General features: G+C 37.2%; 1 protein-coding gene across 1 annotated transcript; it reads right to left on the bottom strand.

Annotated features, from left to right (window-relative positions):
- Positions 1–18,969: 18,969 nt before the first annotated feature.
- On the bottom strand, positions 18,970–25,099 carry LOC129259598 (gastrin-releasing peptide receptor-like). Its single transcript, XM_064098904.1, has one exon. It carries the CDS (start codon positions 22,905–22,907, stop codon positions 22,056–22,058), a length of 852 nt encoding a protein of 283 aa, XP_063954974.1. The 5' UTR covers positions 22,908–25,099; the 3' UTR covers positions 18,970–22,055.
- Positions 25,100–27,878: the final 2,779 nt, after the last annotated feature.

Raw genomic sequence — 27,878 nt, forward strand, 5'->3', positions numbered from 1 at the left:
AAAAAAAAAAAAGTCTTCAATCACAAATGAAGGATTTCGTACTAGAAAAAATTTGACAAGCAAAAAAAAAAAAAAAAAAGTCTTCAAGCTCGTAAGGGGGGCAAAAAAGGTCTTTCAAGCTCGTCAGGGGGGGCAGGGATACGTCCTTTGCATGGGTTGTGGCTCGTCAGGGGGGCAGACTGCCCCCTCTGCCCCCCCCCCCCCCCCCGTAGGTACGCTAGTGTCTGTGCATGTGCAGTTTGGGAAAGGTCGCTTGTCCTCTGATAGTCCGTCTAAAGAAATAATAGGGACGTTTTTATCAAGGGAGCCTTTCATCAAGATTTTTGTCCGACAAGTTGTCAGATCTGACAACTTTCCTTGATGTTGATTGGCTTAAGAATCAGTGTTACTATGGTAACTCTCGGATAAAATAGGACTTGTCGGATAAAACGTCTGACAAGTCCTTTCATGAAACGCTCCCCAGTTTAGTTTTCATAATTGCTATCTTGTGTATAGCTCAGCTGTTTAATGATGATAACCATCGTGTGTCCTTAATGATGTCACGTTCGTTTTCCCTTAGAACAACAGCGATTCATCGACGGTCATATTAATAGCGCTCTACCGAGTAACATAGTAAGCGCTCATATTGGCAATGCTCAGGTGTTCAAAGTTGGTCAAATCGATGAAATTTAAACAACGCAGACATAATATTAGGACGATCAACGGCAATTAAGTATCCCATTATTCTACTCATTATCATGACTGTTGATTCCCTCCCTCTCTCTATCTTTCTCTCCTTCCCTCTCAATAAATTGTTGCCCGTGAGTGAACTCTTCTGCCCCAGTCACATCGCCTAAGCCGACTCCAGACCGATCAAAGCTATTACGTTATTTTCAACGACGTACCATCGGTCCGTTTGGTACCGGGTTTGTTGGTGTGACAGTGACAATAAAGCGGCTGTTTTGATTGGTTATATTATTGTCATTGAGAGATATGGAGTTGGCGGCTCTCTAGAAATTGTTGCGATATTAATGAGAGCAATGCTGGTTTTACATCATTAATGTCAAAGAGGGAGAGAAATGTTTTCTCTCTTTCAAAAAGGTCAAAACATACTACTGAATTTGGTAAGGATATAGACATTTGGGGGGACACCTAGAAGGTTGTTTGTAAGAAACTTGCTTGCTTTGTATTAAAATGACCTGAATTTCTGTAAATTACTCTTAGAAGGCCGGTCATTTTTACTAGAATATGATTTTTTTTATAACTCTCAAGTTATCATGACAAGACTGTTTTTAGAGTATCAAAATGTGTTTGAAAATATTAACGCAAATAAATGAATTCATTTATGTTATTATAATGATAATTAGGCTTATAATCTTTTTATAAAGTATAGATCCAAAGATGAGGTTGTGAAAAGTATTTGGAATGGTAAATTGGTAATGGTAATTTCCAACAATTATTATGATCGGATGAGTTCTGAGAAAACAGGCACTTCGTGATTGTAAGCTTATCTAATTTTCAGCAAGGAAAGATCAAACGAATGTTATTTGTTTTTATCTTATCGAAAGTCTTTATTCAGAATTTACTTCGTTTTTCCTCCGGTAACTTCACATCATATGCTGATAACACTAAGTCTATACGTTACAATGACTAGAGAGCGCAATTTCTTGCCACTAATTTTGTTATCATGTACGTCGCTTGACAATCATTTTATACAGAAATATTATCAATCAACACATAAAGCGCAATAGTATTTTGGCAACCTACATAATTTGAAAGGATGTAAACATGCATTTTTTCGTACCCATTAATTATTTTCTTTCTGCATTAATTTAATTTAATTCTGACCTGAAATGTATCATGATCTTTAAATAATAAGTGTATATGACCCTTACTTCCATACGGTGCAAAATGGTATCTTCCATTTTTATGGTAGTAGTCCTTATCTGATGTTTTTTGTTGTTCTAAAGGTATACCAACGAACTTCTTGTGTTGCGGTTGCACGTTTGACTGATAAAAAAATAATAATTTCCCTTTCTTCAATAAACGTAGAGGAACTTATCTTAACTTCAAAGCAAAATATTATGTCCAGGGTATAGTATTTCCAAACCAATAGTGATTTGATAGCGCCTTTTCATTTCGGATACAAAGCGCTACGCACACACACTACTCCATTTTTGGGCCACCAAAGATTAAACAAAAACATGCCAATAGATGTGGAAGATCTAGTTAGCTTAACACCCCGATCTTGTTAATTCCTGGATTGGGGCACTCGAAGTATCAGATGACACAGCAAACGAACAATTGGTGCTTGGCAGCGTAGGATCAAGAAAATGCCTTTCCCAAGTTCATCAGATTTATCCAATCAAACCTTCACAGAGAAACGATAGCTTGAGCTACTACTTGTCTTATACTACCCTGGACAGAAAATTCAATAGAAACCCATTCCCTGTCACAAATACTGCGTAAAACCACCTTCAGCATATTTCATATATTAAGAGAAAGATATGAAACAGTTAACTCATGTTCGTGACATGAATACCCAGTCGTTGTCAGCAGAATGTATTCATGGTATCGTACAACCGAAAACAAGGAAAGAAAATCAATAAAATCATGTGAAAGCTCATCAAGTTGTCAAAGGCCAAGGTTATATTACAATGAAGGGTCTTAAAGATAAAACAATTGTATGGTAAATGAAATGACGGTATAAAATGTCAAGATGAAGATGACGAGAGGAAATTACTAGATGAAAATGACGAGATAAAAATAAGTCGGTGGAACTATTGTTTTCTAAACCATTTTGTAGCCCAATTTGACTTGAAAACAGTCATTTCTATTATGACTGCCAAGGATATAATAGAAGCTTTTGGAGTTTCAACGTCAGAAACTGATGTGCTACATATGCAGAGGGATTAGGTCACTGCGATCATGATTATTAGAAGAAATTGCTTGAAATTCTCTATCTTCTCTCTATCTATCTATCTTTATCTGTTTATTCCCTTTTAATTTTTTTCCAAAATATACTTTTTCTTAACCCCCTTTAAACCTTACCCCTTTAGGCAATCTTCTAAATTTATTGTCTGTATGGATTATTCCTTCCAGGTGTAATAGACAAGTATACCTTACGGTCAATTGGGCTATTCTTTCAATATGTTTCATGCATTTTCCTTCAAAAATAGTCAATATACCAGCGATGACTTTATGGAATTTTCAAATTGGAAATGCAATATGCCGAATGTTTGTGAAGATGAAATGCGTCAGAACTAATTTATGAGCAATACATTGATGTCACAATAAACATGGACTCCTAACGGTGTAACATAGCGTGTTGTCAACAATATATAGAGGCAATATCTATGGCGTAAGGCTGGGGTGGATGGGAAGGGGGTTCCAGTCACACATCAAATGATAGCCCATAAAAGGTGTCTAATCAATTTACTTCAAAATATACTGTTTTAAGCATATAGTTTTTCAGGTGTTCGAATCTATTGCTGTCTGGTATTCTGACTAATACCATTTTCTCCCCGAATTATCAATGAGATGAAAGTATCCGGTATTTTTAATCTGCCAAGCACAAAATTCATAAAACAAGAATAAACAGAATAACCAGAGGCCAAAGTTCAGCACCACAGTATTGACCAAAGAATGACGCCCCCCCCTCCCCCCCCAAAAAAAAAAAAATGTGCAAGGCCCCTTCGACCTCATTGTGCCCGGGCGTGTGGAAGACCTATTACGTGCAAGAACCAAACGAAGGGTTTGACTGACCAAAAGCCCGGTTTTAGCATGACGAATAAAATAAAACAGGTTCAACTTCTTGTTCTGATCAAAGGTGTTAGATTTCACCGTACCTTTTATGTCCATATTGTTTCTCCATACACTCTTCTCGCAAATTAAACCAAATCTCTTCTGGAAAAAAATCACCCCTAATAACCAGCCCACCTTCTTCTAAATGCCCTACTCCAATAAATGCATCAGGCATATCCAGGTACCCCGCTTATCTCAACAAATTTAGCATGTGTCAGATGTGGTGTGCATCAAGGAGTTTATTGTTATGATTTTAGGTCAGAGTTATTATATAAATTATATCATGTATATATATAGGAGAAATCTGATGCTCGGCTGATGTGGATTAACCTCGCCGAAGCCAGGAGCAGATGTAGGCCTATCTGGAGATATTGATGATGTGTGCTTGTGTGTGTGGTATGAGGTGGGTAGAGGATGGATACCCCCCCCCCCTCCCGTGACAGTACTTGTGCCCATTTTCAGGTTAAGTACACTATATATAATATGTCAGTTATTCATTAATCATATTAAAGATTTTTTTTTAATCGTTATTTAAGATCATGTTATGTTACAGGTATAAGGCCTACATCTATTTTATTTATACAATTATTTACCCATTAACCAATCGACAATTTCCTTCATTTCTCATAATATCTACAGAGATTTTGATCTTAAGTAACCTTATTTCTATGTAATCAAACTTCTATGTAATCGTAAGTAAAGACAAAATATAGAAACATTCTTAAATTTTCGAACTTAAAATTTGTTTTTAAGTTTATGTGATTGATCACTGCAAATATGCAAATATTGCATTGTGGCCACAACTGTAAAATCATATTTTACAAAATTAAGGAGTTTAAGGAAAACTCTTCTTAATACATATATATATATATATATATATATATAAAACATGTTTAAAAGAATGAAAATGTCTCACCAAACTACTTGATGATTGTCATATTCAAAATTTTGGTCAAATGACCTTTCATTATGATAGGCAGATTCTAAAGCAAGATATTATGTAAGCATGCCTTACATAGCAGGATGCAGAAATTGTATAAACCATGTGACTAGAATAGCACACAAATGAACACTCTATGAAAGTAATTGTTGCATTTTTACTTTGAATGCATTAACAAGTTGCTATAATAATGTACTAGGCATACTGTGAAATACCAGTCGCTAGTGGACGCATTGCTGTTTTTTGTGGATCTAATGAAAAACAAAATTCAAAAGAATATATGAATAATCAAGACATCAAATTTAATATCTCAGATATTAAACCACCATGTCACTTTTAGTCCAAATGACCTTCTCCTGATCATGCGCAGAATGGAACTCCGAACTGGCTTATTCTCTAAAAATCATCAAACATTATGCCAACAGTCAAGCCACAGCCACCCCCAACAAAAATACATGCTCGCAGGATGAGTAGGTGGGACTTTGGTATGTTTTCCTAACAAATTGGGATTGGATGGAAATAATGTTTACACATTTTACTCCCACTGCACGATCCGTTAATGCTTTCCATTTACATTCGTCTTACCAGATATGCACGGTTCCATTTGGCATTACTTGTAAAATATAATGATTTCTGTTATAAGGGCACCCAGGAATGTTTTATAATCAATCATGCACTCACCGTTTCTAGACCTCGGGGATCCATTCACGAAAAACTTTGAATTAATCAATTAATATTTGACAAATCTTCCAAGCGAAGGAATTTATCACTGACACGACTCTTTTCTCCAAAGACCCATACAGAGTGCGTGATGTGTTTTCAGGTTAAGACCTTTAGCTTGCAAAGAGCAAATGTGTAGAGAAGATAGCATGATGTAAAATGTGTATCAATGGAATGAAAATTTTGCTCGTAGAGAAGAAAATTGGTAGTGGATGGTTTGACATAAGACGGATAGAAGAGAAAAAAATTGTATTCTGTGACTAAATCATTTTCCGCAAAAAAGTGTTTCCTTAAACAATATAAAGTATTCGGCGTGTAATGACATTACAAGAGCAAGGACGTAGGCTGGGGGTGCACTGGGTGCACCTGCACCCTTTGGCTGAGGCTGACACTGGCAAGCAAAACGAAATTTGTATCTCCTTTCAACAGCTGATTTTCCAAACTTTAGTTCCACCTCCCCATGATGTGCACCCCATAACACTTTAGTTCCACCTCCCCAAGATGTGCACCTTCCCATGCTAAAACCAGCCTTCGCCCCTGAAGAGTTTTTACGAAAAGGGTTTATACGACGAAACCTCTTATCGCATTAAACAAAAAGAAATAAGTTCCCGCTATGTAGACGTAATTATAATGTTGGAAGTGATGTGAATCTTGATTCTTAATTTTATCAGTCACACAGACAATCATCTTGCCCTGTTCAGAACAGGGCTAGAATCTATCCGGAGCAACTGCAACACAAATTTAGTCAATGTTTTGAATTCAAATTACATAGGATTTAAATGGGTTGAGGAAAGCGGGCCTTAAATTTTGATATTTGGGGCAAGGTCATTTTTCTATGGCGCACATTTCTACAACATGTACAATGTGACCCAGAGCCCAAATGGGAAAGTTCATATCATTCTTAGATTTTTATTTGGTTTATATGATTTACATTTTCATGTGGAAAAGAACCCAATCCATGAATGACCATGACGCCATTCCCTCTCATATTGTAAGCCGATTTATTGGTAATCCTATTTCTTAAAATTAAGAATATTTGATATCAATAATCACTTTCTTGATAACAAGAAGTCATACAATGTCAACAATATACTGATAGCAAATCATTATAGGATTATACCGATCAAATTGTTTGTCAAACGAGAGAGCTAGGCAAATCACCGCTCAATATTGAATGTGTAACGCTCGATTTATTGACAAAAAACAGTTTTATGAAGGGGGCTGGTGTATTTTGGCATCGAATGGCTCAACAAGATAAACTTTCAGATGTGAAATGGGACTCATTTCTCGGTCTTTCGCCAATGTATACAGGTACACTTGACTCTCAATGTTGAGGTCCTCACGTGCCCTAAGCACACTTGAGTTTTGGTTCACCCATCTCCCGTTTCACGGTCAAGTATTAATGATTGGATTTCTCCCCTGAGGACGTATGAACGGGGCAAGAACGTGAAATGGGAAAGACCATTGTATGTTCATCGTAAAGACCTTTGTAAACATTGCCGTGAAAAGTGGAAATGAAATTGATATAAAAATGTGCCCTAACATCACGTCTTAAAGTGGGATAGGAAGGTGTCATATCCAAGTAGATACTTTCCAGCTAGCCCTGTAATTCATAGAAATATATATTTCCATTCAAGGTTCATGTCATCAAGCATTGAAGTCATCGCAGGCAGAAACAGAGAAATTTGGAAAAGTTTTTTTTCTTCGATGATTGTCTTGATTAAAACAGACTGTGGAGACTATTGGTAAAGGGAGGACCGGCAGAAAAAGTACTTGGTTCTTGAATAGTTCTGCATGTTTAATCTATTAAAATCCTAATTTCAATGCATAAAATCATTTATTATTAAGATGATCCAAAACACTGTTGATTTATCTAATTCATTTCTTATATTTCCTTAAATATTTTAATTAGCCCGGGAAAGGTGGCGGTATCATGTCCATTCGTTATCAGCTTAATGTTTAAAGATGAGTTTCAGGATATATATCACAGGTCTCATTTGATAAATTTCATGACAATAATGTATTTAGAAAATGCATATGAGAAAGCCATAAATTTGACATTACGTTGGATATAACTGTTTGAGTGTATTTTTTAGAAAATAGAATGTATTTAATACTACAAAAATATGAAAAGTTCATGTTATACATGTTTAAGTCATTGAAATATCGTAAGATTTTCTTTTACCGGGATGGGGGTTGTCTCCCTTAGACTGATGTACAAAACTAAAAAAAAAAAATCGAGGGGGCATTGTCTCACGTCGACGAATGCCATCGGCGAGTAAAGATTTTTTTCTTGAATTATCAGATAAAAGACCTGGACAATCTCCTGAAACTCTGATCATGGCGATATACATGCATGTGACCACACAGGAATAGAGTGATAATGTAACAGCCAGCATCCCAGAACCCCTCTTTGAATTACAAGATCTCTGATACAAATCTTGCATTTTCTCTTTTGTGCCGGCTAAAGGCTTGAGACGACAACGGTGACACATAAAGCGAGTCATCGCCAGAGCCACTGGCGACTCCCGACTGTTAGCGTGGTTAGTTATCATGGTTATACGACATACGAAGACGGGAAATCCCCCACTCGAACTGCCGTGTATTGAGCTTCAGTCTCAAGGGTGACTTGCCCAGATCTGCAATCCCTATGCGGTTCTCCTATATCCTATTAGGTATAATATAATTGTTTACACAGTTCGATAGCTGTCCGTCTGGAGACGGAGACTTTCAGGAAAAAGAAGTAAAGATACTATTTTTACTAATACGACTTGGAAGTATTAAAAGACGTTAATTTCCAAGGAGAGAGCACTTGATTAGCAGGGCAAGGGGGGGGGGGGGGTCATCCGTAAGATATAATGTATCCCAATCTTTTTCACCGTTTTCCAGAAAGCTTTCGACGATACCATGAGTATGATTTTGTTAGAGATTTAATTATTTACCAAATTATCCACTTCTCTTTAATATATTTACCCACACGTCTACGGAAAATTTACAATAATGTAACGAAAAGCTACAAAACTTGACAAGTCTTTTGTTTGAAGGACACCGAGATTTCATAGGATGTAAAATCAGGTAATTGTGCCAATTCGTTGTTTTTCTTAATATGCACGAATGGGACTTTCGCGATTATGGAGGCAATGACGCCTTCTTACTCCATGTTTTAAATAATCATTTTGATAATGCGTGGTCTTGCTCTAAGTGTAAATGCTTTCCAGAAAATAATGTAACATATTTGGTTAACCTATATAGAAAGAAAACAAATACAAAAACACTCACTAGCATTTAATAGTCAAAACGTGATACACTTCGAGTGCGGATATCGGCGTTATACTGCATGACTGTGCAATATGAAAAAAATATACACAAGTCACGTGAGGAAAAACTATCCAATCAATCCGTGTAAAACCTACACCGTCTTAGTCAGTTGTACCCATCGCAGTATCTAAACATTCTTGTCATATTTGTAGGTTTTCGTTTTCAGACGTCAATCCTCATTTTTCTTTTTTACATCATGCTTTAGAACATACATTTTTTCTTGATAACTTCACTATTTCATACCTCTTTTTTAAAGAGTGATTTCAACCAAAAATAACGTTCCGTCATATGAACGGTTTACAAATCATTCTGATCATTCTAAAGAGCTAATCTAACGAAACGGTTCGGAACCTCAAGTAGCCTGGAAGTCAGATTACATGTAGCAGAGGATCGATATTACAAGCACTCAGCATGCTTGAGAGCATTTGAAGGGTTGTATACGACTTTGATATCAATTTTTGACGAGGGCTCCAGTAGATAAGATGGAAAGCTAAATATCAGTATAAATTGTAAGGAGAACAAGGAATGAATAAAAAAAACATACTTGTAAGCTAGTGAGCACTTTTTGCGAGAGTGATCACGAATTTCCTAGAAAGCTAGTGAACACTTTTTGCGAGAGTGATCACGAATTCCTTGTTGACCATAGTAGATTGCGAGACAAATGAATACCCTCTAGCGATTATACTTGGCTTTGTTTAAGTAGTTATAAATTTCTCTCACACACACCCACACCCACCCTTTCATGCACGCACACATCACACACAAAGGGATCGCAGAACTTTATCAAAAGTGTGGGCGTGGGCGAGGATGATCATACAGATATTACATACAGATTATAATTTTTACGTTTTGTACACTATGTACACGGTTTTAGGGTAAGGGGGCTGAGGCCCCGCCCCCCCCCCCCCCCCGGTTACGCGGCCGCTGCATACACACACTCACCATTACAGACATGCACAAACACCCCCTGATACATTTTAATTTAACTTAATACCTTTGACGCGCTATCTCATCCACTCTATCTACCCGTACACGCCCAGTGCACCGCCCCTCAGAAATTGCAACCCGCCCGACAACTGTGACGCCCCAATACCACCAGAATCCTCTCAACGCACTTCCAACCTCCGCCATGATCGCCATCATACCGATTCCTTTCAGCACATTAGCGAGCGAAAGACCCAGTCAATCCCGACATCGTCCCAGACTTCCTAATGCTCTTTCCCCCGGGAAAACGGCGAGTCGATCGCCTGGCCAAGAAACGGTGCTTGAACCCTGTAATTTAATCGGCAATTTCCCGCCGCTTTTTCCCGGATCAACCATAATTGCATCCTGGTCGTGAATTGTGCTATAATCGCGCATATGGAATCTAGTCTGCAGGCACAGACCCTGATTGAAACTTTGATCCGCAAGTGTGTCTCCACGAAAAGACAAGCACATACAAACTTGCTGTTTCAATTCAGCGAGAGGGCCTTCAGTACACAAGGCATGAGTAGGCTGCACATATTTAAGGGAAAAATTACCATACATGGTCACCTTGAAAGCAAGACGGTAACACATTTCATATTAATTAGTTACTGATCGACGACACGCCGATAGTGTATTTTGTCTACTTTACTCAGGAATGTGATTTATGAGTAGACCCTACATTTTAGTCAAAGGTAGTTCCTTGGTAGGTCTATGTACCCTGCATTTCTTCCTTGCTCAAACTACATGCCTAGCTAAATATTCTCCAACACCATTAATTTATCCGTGATTATGATGATTACCGTATACAGGGCAGAATTTCAGAACACAAACTTCCATTTATTCTCGTGACGGCTATCAAAAGCTCCAAGACCTGACATCTGATTGGTTGAGAGTACTGCATGATCTCAGCAAAAATCGGTTTTCATGAGCGTGGCAAGATGCCTCGTGAAACGAACCCCAGGCCAGGTCAGTGACCAGAGTTACCGATGGAGAGATTTGGTAGAAGGACCTGGCGGTATAGTGATGGATCGGAAGGGGGGGGGTGGACAAGGGGAATTGTGGGAAGAGGAATAGACCGTCATATTTATGTATACGATATCAATTTGACATCTATGGCTGACAATGGAAGCATCTTCGTTTGAAAACCATTTTTAACAAGCTTCAACTCCCATCTGCCCTCATCATTTTGCAGGGCAATATCCTGACGTAGTCAATCGGCCTATTAGAGCCCCCTTGATTTTACAAAACAACCGTCACTGTTTCACTTCAAGTTCACCATAAGTTGGGACTCCCCCAAGCTGCCAACACACCCTGTTTAATTTTGATATTTTAACAGATGCTGGAAAAAAGTTCTTGCCATTTTTTTACTGGTATCACCATCAAAATAGATTTTCAGAAAGCCGGATTCACTTTTGCAAGGGTGAATTAATTTTACTTACCATGTTTACTCGATTAATGTTGTAACGTGTAATTGGTAACCATTCAACTCTTCTGGAAATGCCGTTGTATGTTTCAACCACATGTTTATCAAGGTCATCAGCTTATGCACATGATGTATTGCTGTTATCGTATCACTTAATAAATAGACACGCAGTACGCCCCTTAACTCATTATTGTGAAAACAAATTAACTTAAAAAACTACTGCATTTTTACAACTCTATGAAGTATGAGAATGTGGTTGTGAAATAGATTATTCACAACCTCATGCTCTGAAAAGCAAACAATTTCATTTTAATATCATTTTGTTCATCAGCGAATAAGAATCAATAATGGCTTAACGGAGAGTTGAAGTTACAATAAAATTAAATTCCCATGTATGGATGTGCATTAAGTTACCCATGGCTCTACAATGACAGCATTTATAATTATGATGTAAGAAATATGAATTGCCAGTCCTTTATGAAGCCCTCACGCGCCATTTCCTCGAGACCCCAAAAAACATAATCAAGTGATGTGCGGTAAACACTACATGATGCAATATGATTATGAACTAAATACGAAAGTTCCAAGAAATAAGATGATTTCATTTGAAGTTAGGCATAGTGTTAGAAATACTAAAATTAATATTCAGCTTTGCTGCAAGCCTAGTTAGTTTGCGGAGTCAAGTCCAAATCGGCTTCAAGTCGCAACCGATGATACGATTTGGAATTAAATTTGCTTTTTATTCCTGCAGGGGTACTCGAAATAGACTGGAAAGTAGATTTTAATTTTGATACCACAATTCGGAAATTTAACCGAGAGGTTTAATAGGTTGAAATGTTCAAATAAAACAATATTACAATTTCTTTAAAAATCGGTTAGTAGCGGATCGTGCATTGTGTAACGTGCTGTACTTTACGATCAGCGACACATAATGATTCCATGCCCGAATGACCCGTCACCACGTTCCCACTGCCGAGCGATTCGTAACTGATCGCGAAAATGTTTGAACCATTCAAAATTGAATACGATCAGAACAATTTCCTCGACTGATCTGATACGATCTTATACGATCATTAAGATTACGACTCGTGACAGTGAGAACTACGTATTATTCCTCGACTAAGAAAGTTGGGTTGATTTGAGATCAGTCATTTGTGCTTTCATTGACGCATTCGTGATCATCAAACACGATGTTATCCCCACGACTTGATTTATTTACGTTAATGTATAGCGCATTCTGAATAAAGGAAAAAGGAGCGAATTGCATGAATGTTCTGTTTTGTTATCATGATCTCATGATGAACTTGGACTAGAGGCACTCCCTCTAATCTTACTAAAAATGCAGGAAGGGGGGGGGGCTGATAATTAAATGAAGAGTAGTGAATTAATTGCGTAATTTGATGAGGGAATGAATATTCAATTTATCATCTCCTTGACTTGGGGAGAATTTGGCAAATTATATACCGTCGCCAGTGGCAAATAAGATACTTTCATTCTCCGCACTTCAGGTCATAAATATATTTTGAGCCAATATAACCAATCGAAAGAGGAGATAAATAGAGTCATTTTGGGCCAATATAACCAATCGAAAGAGGAGATAAATAGAGTCATTCATTGAATGAGGATGATTGAATGGTTATACAATTTGGTTTAAGTGTTACGGAACTTCTTCTCTATGAAAGAGGCTTTGGGCCTTATTAAGACAATTCTTGTCGGCCTACTGACATCAAATTTCTCCTGAAATCTTTTTAAAGATTTGATATAACATAATTCATTTGGAATATGATATTTCATCGCGTTTTACTGCTGAAGTTACAAAATATCGTGTTTAACCAGTTCATACAACTCGATGCAAAGTGTAATCTAAAGATAGAAGGTCGGTTTAAAAAAACAGCCCTGGGTAAAAATGTATACTCCTGGATCACAAATCAGCATTGCTTTATTAGTTTGTTGATAATACTATCTTTTACAATTTTTACATTGTCATCAAGTATCATCATCATCATTGTCATCATCATTATCACCACCACCACCACCACCAGCATTATCATCGTGGACGATATCAACTTTATCCATATATTTCTCATTGTTATTAGCCTCCCCTCCCCCGTACTCTGCTTCATACAATTTTATAAACACATTTCATTTCTTCATTCTGATCATTGTAGAATCATGGAAGTGGGAGTTCCTTGGTAGAATCCACCTGAAGACAAAAAAGCTCTCTGTATTAAATCCACAGATCAGAAAACAAAATAAATACGGATCATATGAAACGCGGGACCGGTCACTCATTCTCCTTCTAGCTATAGTCATTTCTTTCTCCCCTACTATTCGGTAGAAATTGAAAAGTGTATGCCATCGTATAAATATTTAGCATTCTGCTGATCATGTAGCTCGTCGTCTGCAAATAATGCAGTAATTACGAGATCAGATTGAAATAAAGGGAAAGGGTAAGCCGTGGGTGGAATTGTGTCACGTGATGTACTCTGGAAAATGAAGATGAGCGATCATAATGATGATGGCCGGCGTATGACCGTTGTCTGTGTATAAACCATAGAGTTAAATACTCCCCGAAATGGAACGTATTCTGAAGTCATGTGTAACTCAGACCATGGTCTAATTATGTACCTAAATTACGGGGAGCCAAAAATGAATAAATTTTGTTGATATTGTGTATTTGTTAGGCATACGATTTTGTTATTCATGCTTTAACGATGAAAATATCTATCAATGTTATTCTTCCCTGAAAGATTCGAGTGTCAAATAAGTTCATATTTGAATATGTGCCACAACTGGCTACCCATAGACCAGTGTTTAGATTAAACCTGAGTTCAGTATATGGACCATTGTGGGATTTGGGTTTAATTAACAAGAAAAAAATATTTAAAAGAAATGAAAGTGGGATGCAGTTTAATTTAAATTAATTAATTTCTCTCCTGAACCACTTCATTTTGGCTCTCGACAATAAATATGCATTGGTGCGGAATGTTGAATACGTTGCAATATCAAATTCAAATTAATCAATGAAGTGAAAATTGAATGAAAAGGAAAAAACATAAAAAAAATCATCCTAACGCAGACCTTGATTTCATCCTTTCAAAATATATATATCAATCTGTCATACTCCAATTGTTATTATACTCCCGTCAAAAAAATCTGCTACTAAAATAATATTGAAGGACTATATCCATCAAGTTTTTAAATTGATTATGATCAATACAGAAATATTGAACAGCTAAAACAATTTCTAAAAGTGATAATTTTGACACTTTGTGTTATTTTGTGAAATATTTCACGATGCCGCTAGCCTATCATCGGCTTTCATTATATCAGTGATATGTATCTGTTTACAGATACTGGAAACAAGACTTAGTGAAAATGTAAAGTTATGAAGAATATAATTTTCACCAATGTCTATATGAAGCTTGTCATTTTCAGGCTTGTTGGAATTTGCTCAAATTATTCAAATTAGCTTGTTAGAATGCATTTGCGCTTTAAAGTCACTGACAGTGACACTTGTCTATATGAATTCCACCTCACGGTTCGGTACATGTGCCACTTAGGTTAATTAAATTTCTTCTATAAAATATGATTTTATGTTAATAACTAAGATCACTCGCAGATGTATATAGATGCTACCAAAACCTCGATTGATTGTGGCAATTCACTTTCTTTTCTTTGGTAATAGATTTCCTGGTGGGTGTTTCATAAAGCTGTTCGTAAGTTAAGCAACATTGCCTTTTTAAAGGACAAGTCCACCCCAACAAAAAGTTGATTTGAATAAAAAGAAAAAAACCAACAAGCATAACACTGAAAATGTCATCAAAATCGGATGTAAAATAAGAAAGTTATGACATTTTAAAGATACGCTTAATATCACAAAATAGTTATATGTACATCCTGGCTGGTATGCAAATGAGGAGACTATGATGTCATCCACTCACTATTTCTTTTGTATTTTATTTTATGAAATATGAAATATTCTAATTTTCTCCTCATTGTCAAGTGATACATTGATTAATTCCTCCCTGAACATGTGGAATTAGCACTGTTTAATACTATATGGTTCAGTCAAGTTGGTCCTTATTGTCAAATCTATAAAAAATGAAATATTGTATAATTCAAACAATAAAAAACAAAAGAAATAGTGAGTGATGGACATCATCGTCTGACTCACCTAGTTGTGTATATCACTGTTTTGTGAAAATGTCATAACTTTCTTATTTTACATCCGATTTTGATGACATTTTCAGCACTATGCTAGTTTGATTTTTCTATATTTATTCAAGTCAGCATTTTCCTGGGGTGGACTTGACCTTTAAGAGCGACTTTAAGAACGACTGGTGATCCTTTCTTGTGGTATATGGTATTGAATTGGCGATGGTTTAGCGCTTACGAAGGGTTCACCAGTCGTTCTTAAAGTCGCTCTTTATGAAACGGTCCCCTGGTCCTACTATTTCTCCTTGCATGCTATTTCAATAAGGAAATAGATATATGAATACATAAATGATTAAATGAATGATTGAATTCATTGACAATTTGATAGGCAAGTGAATGAATAGACAAATTATCAAGTTAACTTCCAAAGTATATTAAAAATAGATATAGATAACTAAAAGAAACATTTTTGGCAGCTTGATAATTAGTATGCGACCGATGTCTCTCGAGAACAGGGCTGTATTTCATGCAATCCTCTTTAATAATTCAGAACGTTGAGTGAAATAACATCCCACATTTCCTTAGAAATCTGTATTATTCTAATACATTATCAATTCAATCGTTTAGTTATATGATAAGATATAATTGGGGGGGGGGGCGGGGCAGATATACAGATCGGCATACGCAATGAGCATCAGAATTAACGATATTAATGTTTTTTTAGGATGAAGGCTTCCCCCCTCTCTCTCTCTCCCTGTCTCTTGCATGATTTGCCCACTTCCAAAATCATCGCCTATACCTCGCCTTTCGTAAGAGTAGCAATCCCAGATTAGAAACGAAATCAATATTGCACTTGAAAATCAACTTCCCTATTCAAAAAGCGTATAGCATAACAATTTAACAAGTTCGGAGGCGATAAGACAGTTTTTTGTCAACATCATCCCACCTTCCAAAAGGCAGTGTGCATGTTCCTGAACTAGATGTGTGAGAGGGGAAGAGGAATGGAAGAGAGGGAGAGAAAGAGAGTGGCACTTTCATGAAATCAACTTTTTAACCCAATGGACGCTAAGCACATTCGTACAATTAATTAATATCACATTTAAAATACATGTATTTCAATTTCCCGTCACCTTTGTCCTAAAAAAATGACCAAGGTACACTATACTTTTGTAATATCTACAGAATATAACCAGTATCATTGGAGCAATAGGTAAAGCAGTATTAAGCAGAAATAATTAAAAAATGTCTTTAGAATGAATTTAGCTTACAAAGAGGTAACTGATATATGGCGAATGGGGAAAAAAGAGAGATAACGCGACAAAAGGGAAACAATATAATACATGAAAAAATATTGATTAAATGATATAGGATTCATGGTGAAGGATTCTATCTATCATTTTGAAACGTAACGACCTTGTATTGACAGAAGTGCGTCAATCACTTTTCACTCGTGGCGCGCTTAGCATTGGCAGTAAAATAATTATGTCGAAATTAAAGTGGGATTGAGTGAACTTTGAGTTGATTAATTAGCTGGTATGTGGGATGGTATATCTGATTTATTAGTCAACCCCGTTGGTACGTAATTTGCAGAATTGACGTTGTCAATTTTCACAACCTTTTTCTTGTGCATGATACTCTACACCATTTTCAAATTTATATTTAATTCTATTCTTTAGAGTTAATAGAATTAAAGACAAAATATTAAATAGATCTGGAACAACAGAATCTCCTTTCTCTTTTTATGTCTTTACCCCTATCTCATATTGAACTTTCTTGTTTCTTCTTTTTTCCCTCTGTCATCACACATTAAAAACTCTCTCTCTCCCACCCAGCTCTCTTTATTCCCCCTTATTTTCCCTTTTCTCATTTGTTCTGCTTTTCATCTAATTTCTATTCATTTATAAAATTGTATAGTCCTTTGACATGTGTCTCTCTTTCTTGCTCTACGTCTGTCTCTTTCTGAATATCTGTCTTCATCATGAGTGCATTCCTCTCTTTCCCAACACGCGCGCTCACACATTTAAACACATTTGTCTTCCTTTTCTCTCTCTCTCTTCTCCCTCCCCCGCCCGCTCCCTCCCTTCAGTAAAACCGAGATGATGTTTTATCCGGATAGATGACTGAGATATCCAAAGGAATTATCCGATATGACCGACCAAGATACAATCGGATCGAATAATTGGCTTAGTCCCAGATCAATCAATCTCTTAGTTATATATTTTTTTCAATGACAGATGTACCGAAATAGATCGAACTCCATTCAAGGTTGTCTATACCTCTTGACAGAAATCGATGTTTAATGGGTTAACGATTGAAATAAATAGGAATGGTAAAAATAGAGAAGTAAAAAATGGCAAAGAATGTTGTACTTGTAAAATACTGAAATAATTCCTTCATCAAGAAAGGAGAACGGATATCTATTTCGTTGAAAATATTCACTTAAGGGATTTTTTTTTCTTCAAATAACGTCTATTTTGAAAAACACTTTCTGACGAATTATGGTTAAATTTTCATTTTCAAAAGGTTGCAACTTAATTATGACAAAACACAGAACTGCAAACTACCAATGACCATTGCTGTGTTAAATATATTATATAATAAGTTTATGTCATATTCGATCAAACTGTTGATGATAATAATAATAGGCATTTATATAGCGCCATCTATCTAGAAATATTATATTCCGAGGCGCGTAATATACATGTCAATGTCAATGATGTCCAATGATATACATGTCAATGATGTCCAAAGAATTTATACAAATCCATATATTACAAGTACTGTTGGTACAGAGTTACTGATACCCCGAATGTCCCTTAAAAAAAGACATACTTAGTTGTTTCACACAGTTGTAATGGAATAGATCTATATCTGATTTATGAGAATGATCGACATTTACAAGGGCGATACAATGTTTAATAATTCAATGTGACACCGTAGGAGAAGATGGAAAATGTGATGAGGATGGGGAATACGAAAGGAGGGAACATTCATAATAGATGACCATGAAGGTCAACGTAGTGATGATGATGGTGATCATGATGATGAAGAGGATGGTGATAATGATGGTGATGATGATGATAATAATGATGATGGTGATGATGACGGTGATGATGACTACGATGACGTTGGAGAAGGACATTGTGATGATGATGATGATGATGATGATAATGATGATGATAAAGATGACGATGGTGATGATGATCATGATGAGGACGATGATAATGGTGATGATTGCGGTGATGACGATGAGGATGAAGATGATGATGACGTTGAGGATGGTGATGATGATGATGATGATGATGACCGCGACTATGATATGACGATGGTGATGATTGCTTTCCCGCTGCTCGTGTTAGTGATGGTGAAAATATTGACGGTGAAAGATGAGTTTTCATTTTGCATAATTATCATTATGATGTTGACGGAAATGATAAAATTATGTTGACGATGATGCAAATCAGTGGCGTACCCTAGGTCACGGTATTTGGGGGCACCAGCAAAAAAAATTGAGTCACTTATATTTCGCGCGAAGCGCGCTCAATTGCCTGGTATAATGACCTAATAGAGACATTCAAAAGACTGTGCCATTAAACGGATAAGTATCTCACTGATCAAGGTAATGGGAGCGCGAAGCGCGAGCTGATTTTTTTTCATATTCAGACCTAAAAGAATGGACATTATAAGCAGATTGTTGTAATCATGATACGTGCCTTTGTCACTAAACAAACAATGCGAGCGGGAAGTGAGAGCTGAAATCGTGCATATACTGAACCCAAACAGGAAGATTTTAAGGACCATTTTTAGGAATTCATGAAGAGCATACATATCTCACCATAGTCATCTAATGCGAGCGCCAAGCGCTTGCTGATTTTTTTTAGGATTACACCTAAACACATGACGCACTTTTTGTAGTCATTGTAATCGTGAACATTATACTATCTCACTAATCAATATTGCGAGCGCGAAGCGCGAGCTGAAAGCTTTTGACATTCAGACCTGAAGAGGGACATTCTAAGGCTTGCTTGTAAATGTTGTAGGTATTCACTAAGACCATATGTATTTTACTATCCAAATGATGCGAGCGAGAAGCGCGAGCTGAAATTTTTTTTATATTCATACCAGAAAAAGGACATTTAAGGACTGTTTTTATGAATTCATGAAGAGCAGACATATCTTACCAACCCATTAATTCGAACGTAAGCACGGATTTCTTTTTATATTCAGACCTTAAAAGGGGGCAATCACTTTAAGTAGTAATGAAAAAGAAGCATATGTCATTACATAAACCAATGATAACTCGAAGTACGAGGAAATATGTTTGGTGTATATTGACTTGATAACGGGGTGTTATAGTACAACAGGATTATATTATCGCATTAAACAGACAATTCGAGCACCAGGAATGACGAACACATGAGCTCTAAGCAAATTATGTTCCATAAAGTTATGAAAAAAATATAATGTGATATAAAATATAACATGATTTAATATAATAAACACTAATTTCTCCCCCCATTACATTTCTCTTTTTTTCTCCCTCTTTTTCTCCTCCCCCCTGTTTTGGAGGGCCAGCCGATTGGGGGCACGTGCCCCCCCCCCCCATAGTTACGCCACTGATGCCAATGCTTGACAGTTTTCGTTCGTCTGTACTAGTTCATCCATACTTTCTGACCGTACATTGTTTGAGAACCACGTTTTATATTAGGTATGCATGGATGGAAATTATAAAGGCAATATGCATACTATTAATGGGCTGATCTGACGTGGGTGTAATAAGTAAAATAAACACACGAGCAAGCGCCATTGACGGCAGGAAGTGGAGCAACGAAATTACAAGTTCAAGGTTATTTCACGCCGCTACTATCATTAAAGATGAAAAATTTATCAAAACGAAATGTGATTAAAGTAGGTATATAGTCCGCTAGAAAATGCAATGGAAACTGGTGCTTCAAGAAATGCGAATTGAGTACGTGATCTTATTATCCATTGCCAATATTTGGAATTACATTCTTGGAAGGAAAATATTCATGCTCATCCACATACCCTTATGATCGCACTTATTCTCTCCTCTCTTTTCATTAGGCCCCCTCTCTAGCAATTTACATAATTATTCATCATTTTCCGATTTATCTCCACCTTTTCGCATCGAACTCACTTGCCTCCTCTCTATATCTTAATACATAATAGTAATCTTCTTCCACTATTTTGTAATTTTATTTGTTCCCTTTGATATTACATGTATATATTTTGCTCATCGTGTATAGTTTTCTTCCGTTCTCTTCTCTTTGTGAGTATAAAGGGCTTAGGTAGAATATTTCTAATTCCCTCTACTTGAACTGTCCTTCACTTGGAACGTGTTAACGATGGAGTATACAGTAAAAGTGAGTATCACTTTTTATCAAGCTGCACGGGAGGGGGGGGTAAATATTCAAATATAAATAGCGCTCGCATGCCAAGAAAAATCATAGCATTCGTTTAAGATGTCACTTTGAGTAAAGTAAATGATTAGTCCAACTAAAGATACGAGGACAACAAATTACTAGTAACAATATAGCGCGGGTAATGATATGTCATTACGAGAATGACACTCTCAATTACATATTTAACCGTGTCGACATATAGACGATACAGATAAGAGGATAATTGCTGTCGACCGAAGATAGCTTTTCGAATAGCGAAATAGATGGGATGAAACAACTTACCTTCATACATTTAATGTTATTCAAGGGAGGGGGAGGGGTGTTTCAATTCTTTTCGAAATCAATGCAATAAACAATTGAAAGATTATTTCTAATCTATATTTATCCATGTTTAACACGATGAAACCAATATGTTCTTTTTATCAAACGGATTTACATGGATGACAATCATTTTCAATGTTAGACTTAACTTCCGCATGAGAGGTTTCTAGCATGAGATAACATATACATGAATGCATATTACTGGATCGGAATTATGAAAGTTCAAATCGCCGTAATTGAAATATTATTCCCTAAGGAATCAAAAATGTGCATGAGTCGCATATAGAAGCAAGCTCCAACTGGTGATGGAGATGCCGGGTATACAACGCTTAGAACACTTTATATCGAACCCCCCCCCCCAAAAAAAAAAAAGTTTAATATTAATATCACTTTATCGAATTTGCCTTGCTGGCATTGTACTCTCTTACATAACTTTATTCATGAGACAATTAACAGGCCATTACGACCCCTTTTAATCGCCACTAAACGCATTGTTGAGTGGTGCCAGCTGACTGTATGATTTTACATAACTTTTACCGTTCATTAGTAAGTACCATTGACCAGATACCTGGACATTATCATTTTTTCATATAACCATAATATTACTGTTGAATATTATCGTAATGAAGGAGGGGCGGTCGACTTTAGAATAGAGCCAGATGTGATACTATGATAGTTGATCTGTTAAATCTTATGGTATCATGCGAAATTGATTATTGCATAATTGCGACCAGCATATTGTTATGATAACAAAGGTCCCATGTGAAAATACATATATAACTATAAAATTGCAATAAAGCGCAATTGCCAAAGGTCAACTAAGATCACTATTTTTTATGGATTTTTGAAAACGTAACTAAGCGGAATGGTCTTTAAAATTATTTTGTTTTTAATTGTAAACATTATGTTACCAGTGGTTACCATGGTTAAGGTACCCTGATGTCCACCAACGCTCATTCACTGAGACTAATTTTAAAGAACATTATAGGAATCATATTCGTTCTTACCTCCTCATGAAGTGCGGGAACCAACAGATGCCGAAGATAAAGACCAATACAAGGACAGCCTTGGCGAGACGTCTCCTAGCTCTTGCTTGCTTACTTTCCTGATGACCTTCGCCAGGCATGTCTCGGGAACTTTGAAAGAGCTGGATTGCGATGAGGCAGTAATAACACGTGATGATAGTGAGTGGGATAACGTACATGACAAGGCATCGGGTGACCTCATGGATTCGAGCTTGGAGGGTGAAGTGCGGCAGAATAAAGCAGAGCACATAGGGGTCCATCTCGTAATTGAGGTAGGCAAGAAACATGGAGGGTATCCCAAGGCATATGGCTACCACCCAGATACAGACCGCCACCACGCAGGTGCGACGGACCACGGGGCTGCGTCGCCTCTGTATGGGCCGGACGATGGCGTTGTAACGGTCGAAGCTAAGTGCTGTGAAAGTGAACACAGAGACACCTTCCGAAACAACCGGGATGAACGCCTGAACCTTGCACATGGTGAGTCCTAGAGGAAAATCGTCCTGGATGTACGACAGGATGGTCAAAGGAACTGAGAAGGACAACACTAGGAGATCTCCTACGGCAACATTAGCTATGAGGACATTGGGAACACTCCGCATGTCCTTGTTCATCAGCACACTGTAGATCAACGTCCCGTTGCCGACCACACCGCAGATACCTATCACCACCAGGACAAAGATTTCGAAGTAGTCTTGGAACGCCAGCGGTGGGATATTACTATTGGTCACGTTGCCATCGCTCATGTTTCCAAGAGCCACGGTAAATTGGTTACCGGGCGGCATTGGATAGGGTGTGCTCCCTACCCGAGAATAGCTCACTCCATCCATTTTAGAGCAAGGCTCACAACTTGAATGACCTCCAAAGTCGTACACAGGAACGTTGTTTCCAGATTACGATATCTTTCTTAAATATATGCAACACTGTTAAAACATTTCAAGGTCTTCTGTAAAGCGAGACTTCGAGGCAAACTTGAATATATCGTCTTCGTATGTTTCCCGGTGGACAAATATATAAAAGCAGGCAAACACTGACTCTGAGCACATTTGGAGTCTTTTAGGAAATATCTCAAAAATATGATATTCTTACATCACATGCAAGTATACATGGAGCTTATCAGTTGCCTCTCATAAAGATCCGAGGAAACATCCGTTACCTTGATGGCATTCCTAGCAGCACCGATACTCTTTAAACTAAACCATCAAGTGAACACATGAATTCGATCTCTCCATGCATGCTCTTGATCTTGTTCCAGTTTGTGTTCGGGGACTTTCCTCGGCAGAATCGATATCACTAAGTTCTGATACAAGCTTCTATATTGTGCGATTCGTAATTAAAATATCGCCCAACAGAGATCACTGGATTAAACAGAAAATCCCTTGCCGGTCACTTACGAACTGCATATTTTGAATCCAGGTCGTGCTTTTAGCCATTTCGGAACCATCCAGACATTGTTTCTCGAGAGCATGATTCGAACACGTGAAAGAATCGTATAGTTTGAGTTGAAAATGGGGATACAAATTTTCTGCTCCGCCTTTTGCCTCCTCTAAACTACTGTTATTACTTGTATAATGAAAAAAAATCATCAGTAAATTTGTCAGGCTTCAATTGGTTTTTATCCTCTTTATATGTCTGTTTCCAATTCTCACAGAATTCTTTCGTAATATTTCAGTCTTATAAAATTGCAGAAACTACGTAAGTGCTTGATGTAAGAAAGTCGGTTAGTTAAAATAAGAATGAAGGATTTCCTGAAGATTTTAAGTTTTCCTACTCCTGCAAATATTTCTATATCGTGTGTTCTTCCATTTCCTTAGAGAAGGAGTACTTTCGTTTGTTACCTGATTACACTGACGGTGTTACTGTCTCTCCAGTGCGTCACCGACAAAAGTTACCGAAAAGCTCTGGAAAATGGTCTCTTCCTTTGATATCTCTTGACAGCCGCACTGATTATGTCACGAACTGAGGACATTAAGGAAGAAGCCTTTTGAAATCATCAATACTGGTCATCTATTTGGATTATACAGTTGGTCAATTAATGATGAAATATCATAAACGATCGAATGTAAAATAACACAGGGACCTACTGCAAGTTCGTTTCTCGTCATTCAAGTTGTAAGACACGTACCCCCTTAATCATGGGCCATCTAGAGTTAAATAAAATCAAATGAATTATTGATATCCCAGTTCGAAAGGAAAATAATGTGTAATAAATATCTTGGATTTACAATTCCAAAGGGAAGCGCAGGTTAACATTCATGACATTAGAAAGATTTCAATTTGAATTCGATAACTGATACAGATTCGATGATACGATGATACCAAGAAGCATTTAGCTGAAAACAGTTCTTAGTTCGAAATGAACAAGTGAAATAAATATTCACACGACGGCATTTAAAACTGTCTTCTTTATCCACGACATGATTTGTAATATTTGTTCCAGCGAATATGAATGGTCTTTGATCCCTTATTATACGATTTATGCCTGGTATAAGCAAATATAAGACACGGTCACTTGGCTGACTTTCAGTACATTAGCTTCTTGCTTCAAAAGTTGTGCAAATAGTGATAAAAAGATTTCCAAATGATATTTCGATGTTGTATCCTTCACAAGAATGTAACAAATAGATGAGTCGACAAAATAATTTGTCCGCTACACCATACAGCCACTGTGGATATGATACAGTTCTTCCTTGGGGTTCGAACCTCGATAAAGAACTTTCGTTAGTTATAGAATCCTTTCGTATAAATTTACCACCGTTGGAAATTCCATCCGTTGTTCCGAACCTACACGGACAAGTCTACCACCGCAACTGGGACTCTGGTGGATCGAAAATGATGAATGAACAAGTTCCCTTGTGAATGTCGGTTAAAGATGGTGATAATTTCCAAAGCTGAGCTGCAGTCAAGTCTCCGAGCCGGGGTTGATAAATGCGACGTTCACGGTTGTGAAATCGGCGACCATCTGAAAACTGAATCCACGTGGAAAATTAACGTTTCGGTTTGAAACGAAGGACATTGCATAGGATGCTTGGTAAGCGAGTGCGTTTATTTATTTTTTTCGTACCGTACCGCCGTTCATTTACCCATTTCCGTGCGTAACGCCCCTAACATCACGTTGATATGATGGACAAGTTAAGACTACACCTCCTCCAGATATTTGACCAATCACAGCCGAGCTGTTACGGCGAGCGCGGGAAAGAGCATGTAAGTTGCATTCCGGTCAGTGCCCGTAGCACGCATGCAAGATTCTGTCTGATCAATGAGGACGTGAAGGACAGTTAATGTGCAATTTTCACTTCAGCGTTTTTATATATATATATATATATATATTTGTAATGGAAATAAAAAGTGTCCATTCTGATAACTGTTATCTTGGTCCTTATAGGCCGCACCTTGCGTGATAAACAAGAGGTAATATTGATTGTCATCCACAATTTTATTTGCTGAATATTCATAAACTGTAAACATTTTAAGAGCACAAAGAATTTATCTCTCGACGTCTGACTTTCCCCATCTTTCTCCATCTCTTTTTCTCCCTTTTTCGTCCCGTCCCTCTCTCTTATTTTGTCAGTGTCACATTCCCATTCTATTCTCGCTGTCATTGTGGTGCTTCATGAAATCATTATCTTCGTTATGTTTCGTCACTCTTAATCTTGAACAATATTATCCTGATTACCGTCCCTTGATAAAGGTTAACAAACCATTGTCCGTTGTCCATTAGCTAAGACTTCATTATCTATATACATGATACAGTTCTTGATGATCTAAAGCCCTCGCCCGTTCAAGGCTTCCTTGCACAACGAACAGAAAATCAGATTTTGTTCGCGTTCACATTTACTTCTAATTACGAGATCATGGGTAACGGTGTTCGTCCGTCATTACAATTAGGGGAGCATTGTTACTGTTTCAAAACTTCTGAATTACTTGGACTTGATGAATGGAGAATTACGCATTTTTCTTTTAAGAAATTACTTGGGGAGACGTGACTAGGGCGATTTTGTTCAACCCATAAATATAATAATGGTCTAGTTTTCCTCGATAAAATGTTGTGTCAGCACGGTCTTCAAAAGACTAGTTAATTTCTTTGTGTGTGTGTGTGTGAGTGTGTGGGTGTGTGTGTGTGTGTGAGTGGGTGTGTGTGTGTGTGGGTGAAATCAAGAAACACAAGTTTAAAAAGTGAGCACAGTGAGGATTATCAAAAAAAAATAAAAAAAAATAAAAAAAATAAATAACAAAAGAAGAAAGAATAAAAAATGAGTAAGGCACTTTTAAATTTTCCATTATTTCATCAGAATAATTTGGCAATATTATGGCCTATTTTTTTAAAGAGAGAAATAACATGCGAGAAGGGTGTATATACGCTGTCACTTTAAGGAGGTATGTACATCCTCCCATGAAATTCGATGGACAGATAATTTTGTTTAAATTTCAGGAGCTGAAGTCGGTGGAGTTACGAAACTCTTTTTTAACTTAACTGATTTCATTGACTCCGTGATTTCACAGTGATTGGGATGGGGGACCGGGGGCAGAGAAAATAAAAATTATCGATCGTTCGGCAGTTTGTTACGGGCAAAAGATTATACAGTCCGTGGCGACATAGTCATGTATAAGAAAACTATCACAATAATTGTAAAATGTTAGAGGGGGGTCAAATACAGTTATCTACACTTTTTTATGTAAGTACGTAAGTATGTATGTCTGCCCCTACCCCCTCCCTCTCTCTTTCCCACTTTCATTGCCGTACGCAGTCCCCCCCCCCCCTCCCAGAAATTTTTGAAAACTTACATTTTTTACTGAAAATTTTCACAAAATTAACCAAAAGTATACACGAAATCCTTTAATTTTACTTCACAAAATGCCAAAACGCCCAATGACAAGCTCTATCGCTTCGCTCCCTCGCTTTTTAAGTTTTATTTTTTCGAAAAGGCTCGCCCCCAGCGAAAAAAAATCATCGTACGGCTATGCCCACTTTTTCCGCTCCTAACGACTTCCCACTTAAAAAATAATATATTGTTGCAATTGGCTTTAGCTAGAAAAATTGTTTATTTAATTAAATGGATAATATCAAATTATACTTCGACATGAAATTGGGGGGGGGGGGAAATAAAAGCCAATAATCGTTTTATTATAACCATTAGAAGTCGAGGTAAGTATTTCTTAAAGTATACACTGTAATACAATACCGTTTTTACGGGAACATCGTATATATTTCCAGCCCAATTTTACAGTGAAAATAACGTAAAATCTACGAAAAACCAAATAAAATGGTGAAAATAGCGTAAAAGCCCAAACTTGCTGCGGCGGCATTGTGATGGCGCCGTTCGCGTTTGGAAGCAATGTGTGCGGGAAATAACCTTTTCCCCATTTCCGAACTCGGAAACAGCCTTTTGTGGCCATGGGAAGCAGCAGTGTTGGCGGTGCTGAAGGCCCGAAGCACCCCCTAAGAATATTCAGGGGGTGCTGTGTATGTTATTTACCATACATGCCATAGGGAGCACCCCTTTGGGATGAGATTGGCAGGCAAAAAATTGTAATAATGATATAAAGTATGTTATTGCTCCCAAATTACTGAGATTAAGGAGCAATAACCCTTTCTTTTTTTGTTTCTCATTGTATGTCTAACGACGACCCCCCATAGGCGGCGGAAGCGGGGGGACGTGCCCCCCCCTAAATTTTTAGTTGTTAGTTGTTGATTTTTTATTTTTTTTTTGCTTGTCAATTTTTTTTTCCTGCGTCTACCCCTAAAATATTTGGTCGATAACCTTTTTTTTTTCCTTGTCAAAAATGTTTGTCGGTCCCCC

The sequence above is a fragment of the Lytechinus pictus genome, chromosome 4 (genome assembly GCF_037042905.1).
Source record: "Lytechinus pictus isolate F3 Inbred chromosome 4, Lp3.0, whole genome shotgun sequence".
NCBI classification, from domain to species: domain Eukaryota; kingdom Metazoa; phylum Echinodermata; class Echinoidea; order Temnopleuroida; family Toxopneustidae; genus Lytechinus; species Lytechinus pictus.